This window comes from Scyliorhinus torazame, chromosome 20, assembly GCF_047496885.1.
Source record: "Scyliorhinus torazame isolate Kashiwa2021f chromosome 20, sScyTor2.1, whole genome shotgun sequence".
Classification (NCBI taxonomy): domain Eukaryota; kingdom Metazoa; phylum Chordata; class Chondrichthyes; order Carcharhiniformes; family Scyliorhinidae; genus Scyliorhinus; species Scyliorhinus torazame.
In genome coordinates, this window is record NC_092726.1 from 37,172,868 (window position 1) to 37,179,397 (window position 6,530).

The following is a 6,530-nucleotide window of genomic DNA, read 5'->3' on the forward strand; positions in this document are numbered from 1 at the left end:
CTGGGCGTCACCGATTCAGGCTATGGAGTCGATCAGAGGACAGAATTATGGGGATTTCCTTCAGCCAGAGAGTGGTGAGCCTGTGGAATTCGTTACCACAGGATGTTGTTGAGGCCAAAATATGATTCAAGAAGCAGTTAGATATAGGACTTAGTGCGAGGATTATCAAAAGTTGTACAGGGAAAGCGGCATTAGGCTGTCGAGTTGGATGACGGAGCAGGTTGGAAGGGCCGAATGGACTCCTCCTGCTCCTAGTTTCGATGTTGTTATGTTTTGAACACTGGGCTTCGGGGAGTGCGGCTCGATCCGGGCTCGCCAAAACAAAGTTGGTGCTTGACAATTGAAAAGATGATCTCACAATGGGTGAGTGACGGGGCAGGGCCAGACACGTTCTACCAGTTTGTCTGTGTGTTGTGTATTTAATTTTTGGCAAAGTCCGAATTCCTAGCAGCTTACCTGAGGTTTAAAGTTCCCAGTCGTTAATTTAATATATCTAACTCACCCAAAGTCACGAAAAGACAATTCCGGAAGCTGACCAAAATTTTCCCCAAATCCAGATATATCCCTTACTTAGCATTCCTCTTCTTAATTCCTCTGTGCCCCGGCCATCTCCGATTATGTCTTTTCTTTCGTAAATTTAGAGCATCCAACTCATTTTTTCCAATTCAGGGGCAATTTAACGTTGCCAATCTACCTACCCTGCATATATTTGCGTTGTGGGGGCGAAACCCACACAAGCACGGGGACAATGTGCAAACTCCAAACTGACAGTGACCCAGAACCGGGATCGAACCTGGGATCTCGGCGCCGTGAGGCAGCAGTGTTAACCCACTGCGCCAACGTGCTGCCCGTTTACGATTAATTAAATCCTCCTTCAATATCCCCCTGCAGCCTGAACATCTCCATTTATTCTGTTTTTCTTGAACTGTGCGTTTCCTGGTACAACTTGTTTCCCAATTAATCTGCAAGATAATCCATAAAACATAGGATCAGAATAAGGCCACAAGGCCCATCGAGGGTGCTCCGCCTTTCAATCATGGCTCATATTTTCCTCATCCCCATTCTCCTGCCGTCACCCCATAACCCCTGATCTCCTTAGTGACCAAGAACCTATCTATCTCTGTCTTAAAGATACTCAGTGCTTTGGCCTCCAGAGCCTTCTGCGGCAAAGAGGTCCACAGATTCACCACCCTGTCGCTGAAACAAATCCTCCTCATCTCTGTTTTAAAGGATTGTTCCTGTAGTCTGAGATTGCGTACTCTGGTTCTAGTCTTTCCTACGAGTGGAAACATCCTCTCCACGTCCACTCTATCCAAGCCTCGCAGTATCCGTTCAGTTTCAATTAGAACCCCCTCATCCTTCAAAATTCCAACAAATACAGACCCAGAGTCCTCAACCGTCCTCATACGACAAGCGCTTCATTCCAGGGATCATTACTTGTGAACCTCCTCTGGACCCTTTCCAAGGTCAGAACATCCTTCCGCAGATATGGGGTGCAAAACTGCTCACACTACTCCAAATAGGGTCTGATTAGAGCCTTCTACAGCCTCAGGTACATCCCTAGTCTTGTACTCTCGCCCTCTTGACATGAATGCTAACATTGCATTTGCCTTCCTAACTGCCGACTCAACCTGCACGTTAACAATAAGAGACTCGAGAAAACGACTCCTACGTCCCTTTGTGCTTCTGCTTTCCTCAGCATTTCACAATTTAGAAAATAGCAAATGCCTCCATTCCTCTTTCCAAAGTGCAGAACCTCACATTTCTCCACATTGTATTCCATCTGCCACTTCTTTGCCCACTCTGCTAGCCTGTCCAAATCATGCTGCAGCCCCCTGCTTCCTAAATACTACCTGTCCCTCAACAGATCTTTGTATCGCCTCGAAGCTTAGCAGCAGTGCATTCGGTTCCTTCTTCCAGATCATTAATGTATATTGTGGAACTTTGTGGTCCCAGCACCGACCCTTGAGGCACACCACTAGTCACCGGCTTCCATCCTGAAAAATACACCTTTTTCCCACTCTATGCCTTCTGCCAGTCAGCCAATCCTCTCACAATGCCAGGATATTACCCTCAACACCATGGGCACTTCACGTATTTTCCAGTCTCCTGTGCGGCATTATTTCCACTTCACAAAGTCATGCTGACTCTGTCCGTCCCTGGCACTATTTTCTAAGTTTTATGTTTTGTGCTCAGTTTACTAACTGCCCTGTTCACACAGTTACCTTATATTCAAATAACATAGAAGCCGGCGGATGCCAAGGATTATTGCAGGAGTAATTACGCAGGTGCCTGAAGATGCGGGTATCTGCCCAATTCAAATATTACACCGCTCTGTTTTTTTTCCAGATCTCTTCACAATCCAAGAGAACAAAGGACATCGTAAATATATAATAAAATCAATTTTAATGACCAAACACAATACTTAACCCTTCAATTAACCCACATAAAAATGCAAGAGATACCCAAGATTCGGTTATACTACCGGTAAAGATGGCTTCGTCGAACAGTGTGTCCGATCCTCGAGCCTCTCTGGTCCACCATCACGATGGTGTGTCTCGCTGGATGCTTTCTTTCTTCCTCCTCTGGTCAGTGTTCTGGATGGTCAAGGTCACTTCCCACGCCGAATCCTCACTCCTGTGAGGTCTTTGGCCTCTACCTTTAGCCCCCTCCCTTGACACCTTTCTGGAAGCTTCTCTGGCTTTCTGCCATGAGGCCGCTGAAAGGGGGTCCCAACACCCAATACATTCCGTGATGGCTACTTGGCAGAACATTGGGAGGCCGCACCAAATGTCCATCTCCGGAGGTGTTGTTTGCACATATCTTGTTGCCATACAATGTGACTCTGGGTGCCAGAGAGTGTAGCTCGATCTCGTCTACCAAAAATAAAATTGGTGCATAACAGTCGCAACGATGATCTCCTGATGCGTGAGTAACGGGAGAGGGCCAGGCAGGGTCTGGCAGGTTGTCTGGTGGATCTCCTAATGGGTGAGTAACGGGGCAGGGCCAGGCATGGTCTGGCAGGTTGTCTGGGTGATCTCCTGATGGGTGAGTAACGGGAGAGGGCCAGGCATGGTCTGGCAGGTTGTCTGGGTGATATCCTGATGGGTGAGTAACGGGGCAGGGCCAGGCATGGTCTGACAGGTTGTCTGGGTGTTGTGCATTTCATTATGTGTCAAGTCAGAATTCCAAGCCCGATTGAGTGTTCACTCTTGTTTGATATACAGTGCCCAATACTTAATTATACATTTTCCAATTTAATCAGGCCTAAATCGAGGCGAGGCCCAGTGACCACAAAAGATGTTTCCGCTTTCAAAGGATATCACTAAGAGCGTGTATCTTTTTCACTGTGAAATTACACTGAGAATATAGACTCTTCACGAAGCATTGTTGTCGATTATGTTTACTGCTTAACACATGTAGTGAATACAATTCCACAATGAAAATGGCTTCCAAACAAGTGTTAAGATTAGAAATTGATGTGATCAATAATGAAATGTCAGTGGGATTTTGTATTTGTGTCATTGGTTGAATTCACTCATGTGTTGTAGGAGTTTTTGTAATTCGACCTTTCCCATATCGCACCACCCTCCTCAGCTCTGCCCTGAATTTTGATTGGGTGAGAGCGTACATACACGTACTCGTAGAGCAGTTCAGTATACTGAGCATATCGGCGATTTCATGAATAACGGCGACGGGGTCTTTGAAGTCGTGGAAACTGTAGGTTGCAGTGATCCGCGAGAAAAGAAAGAGGCAGATCGTCGGCATCCACAGCAAGATGAAGCTGGCGGAGGCCGCAATAAGCAAAACCAGGGCCTTCTTCCGATTCTGCATCTCGGGGTCCCTTGTGCTCTGACCATCTGCCCGGAATCCGCGCCGGACCCGACTAGCCGCAAGGACGTGTCTGACCGTCAAAAGGTTGAGCAGCATCACGGCGAAGTAGGGAACCAATGGATTTAAAATTAGCTTTACCCAGTAAAACACCCTCCAGGCGTGAATTGAATCTGTGCTGGGAGCATCTCTGCTTTCCTTCTCCAGTTCTTCGTGATCATAGTAATGAACATTTGTGAAGAAATTGGGGATGCTTCTCACATATGTCCCAAGATAAATCGCTCCAACGACCAGAGCTGCAGATTTGGGGGCACAGAAGCGTCTTTTAAAACTCTGACAACAGATCGCCACGAAGCGATCACAGGTGAAGGACACAGTCAGCCAGACTGAGCAGTTGGTCACAGCGACACTCATGAGGGAGTTCAGACCAGATACTAAGATGTTAAGGAAAAGTGCCTGTGGTAAACGAGGCGCCAGTACATAGTTGATCAGAACAAGAAATATAAGGACCATCAGGTCGGATGAGACCATGGCTACCAGGTAGATAGTTGTTCTCTTGCACAGACCGCAGTCCCTGAATCGGAGGATCAGCAGAGTGACTATGTTGGCTGGAATAAAGACAGGAAAACGTGGATTACACATAACAGCCAAGGAAATATTTGTGAGTATAGCACGGAACGTCAGCCCCTTTAGCGATCTTTCTCATTCCCCTGTTTATAAGTTTGTAATAGCCCCTGCCCTACAGTCCAAAGATGTGTCATTCAGGTGGATTGGCCATGCTGGATTGGTGTCCAGTGGTTGCGGGGGATTACAGGGTTACAAAGATAATGCGGGGGAGTGGTCCTAGGTTTGTGTACTTCCAGAGGGTCGGTGCAGACTCGGTGGACCGAAAGGCCTCCTTCAACACTGTATTTTATAGATGACAACTAACTCCAGCCTTTCTCTTCCATTACTTTTATTCCGTGTCCATGTTTCAATTGATTCATCGATAAGTTATTGAATTCCCTGCTTAAACAGCACCGTTCTCTTCTCATTCGAAATGCCCGTTAAAATGCCTTGCTCTCCTGTTAAACTCTCTTGCTATCGTATATGTATCAAGCTCTCCTTCCGATATGTATTCGCTGTGAAAGTTTCAGAACAATTGCAACTAGTTGCCGTAATCCACAGAGAAAAGACATACACTTAGAACAATGGACAAAAATATTCTGCAGCAAAATTATGCAACTATAAACGAAACTAAGCTGCATCCGGAAAGAATCAGCACCTATTCTGGCATTCAACGTAAATCTGCTGAATTAAACTCTTTGAGGGTATCTCAAATACGTAAAGAGGGAGGAAGGGACGGATATGTCTATGGAGAGATGTCCCGAGTGGGAGGACTTGTTAGCTGAAAAAACTGAACGGAGAATGGACTGAGTAAATCTGGGATTCTCAACGGATGAATGCAGATATCACTGATTGTGCTGGCGTTGTATTTAATTAATGAGGACAGCGGGGCCATGACATGGAATAGTTTGCAGAAACAATATAGATTTTGATGTGTTTCTCTAACGGGGTGCATACTGGTCAGAGAGCACAGGGGTTGTCAATGTGCCCGGCCGGACATGAACACCTGAATTGCGAAACACATAATGTTTGAGGAAGGAGGGAAATTGGAAGTTAGCCAGGAAATCTTTGATTGACAGACGGTTTCAAGACGAAGTGGCGTTATGAGTGCATCAGAACACGAAGAAATAAGGATATAAAGAGGTAAAGAATTGCTGTTAGACGAACGGAAATCAGCAAGCTTAGTCACGGCATTCTTTGCAACTTCACAAATTTATCAGTGCAGTTCATTACAAGCGAAGACCGCCGCACCTATCCTGATAAACCACCAATCTCAGCCTTCCGTCTGTTAAAATGGCCCACATTGCGTATTTTCTGCCCCATGTATTTTCGTCAATTATCTCTCCATGGTAAGTCGTCATCCTAAACCTTGATCCTGTCCATCAACCTTGCAGGTTGCACCTTTTAATCCAGTACCAGTAAAGGTAGTGCTTCCCTATTACCAACCAGTCCTGGTACATCGGTGTCAGTGTTGACAAATCATATAGCAATTAACGAATTATAGTTTGGGTCAGGCGTTACCATGGAATCATAGAATTCCTACAGTGGAGAAGAAGGCCATGAGGTCCAACGAGTCTGCACCGACTCAGTGAAAGAGCAATCTATCCAGAACCACTCCCCGGCCCTATCCCCGCATCCCACCTAGGTGCAACTGAGCATAGACAATCCAACTAACCTGCACATATTTGGACTGTGGGAGGAAACTGCAGCACTCAGAGGAAACCCACGCTGACACGGGAAGAATGTGCAGACACCACACAGACAGTCATCCGTGGTCGGAATCGAACCCGGGTCCCTGGCGCTTAGAGGCAGCAGTGATAACCACTGTGCCACAGGGCCACCTCAAATGTGGTTTCAAATTGATTGATGCCCAAAATATTTTTTCCGTATCACAGTGTGACGGCGATACAACGATTCCAAAAAAGGAACGTAGATCGTGAGTTCGAAATAAATGGCAGATCGAACATAATGTGCGAAAAATTCGTAAGAGCAAGATCACAATATATTATTTGATGGATATACTGAAGGAAGAAGCAAGACAGAGGAATGTCGGAAGATGACACTAAAATAGGTGGAACTGCAGGCAGTGAGGA

At 46.1% G+C, this 6,530-nt stretch overlaps 1 protein-coding gene across 1 annotated transcript; it reads right to left on the reverse strand.

The window, feature by feature from the left end:
• Positions 1 to 3,534: 3,534 nt before the first annotated feature.
• LOC140397085 (probable G-protein coupled receptor 139) lies at positions 3,535 to 4,473 on the reverse strand. Its single transcript, XM_072486119.1, has one exon. It carries the CDS (start codon positions 4,471 to 4,473, stop codon positions 3,535 to 3,537), a length of 939 nt encoding a protein of 312 aa, XP_072342220.1.
• Between the last annotated feature and the right edge of the window lie 2,057 nt (positions 4,474 to 6,530).

What these genes read in the sequence shown, in the direction of transcription:
- LOC140397085 (XM_072486119.1), bottom strand. Translation starts at nt 4,473, where the DNA reads ATGTGTAATCCACGTTTTCCTGTCTTTATTCCAGCCAACATAGTCACT.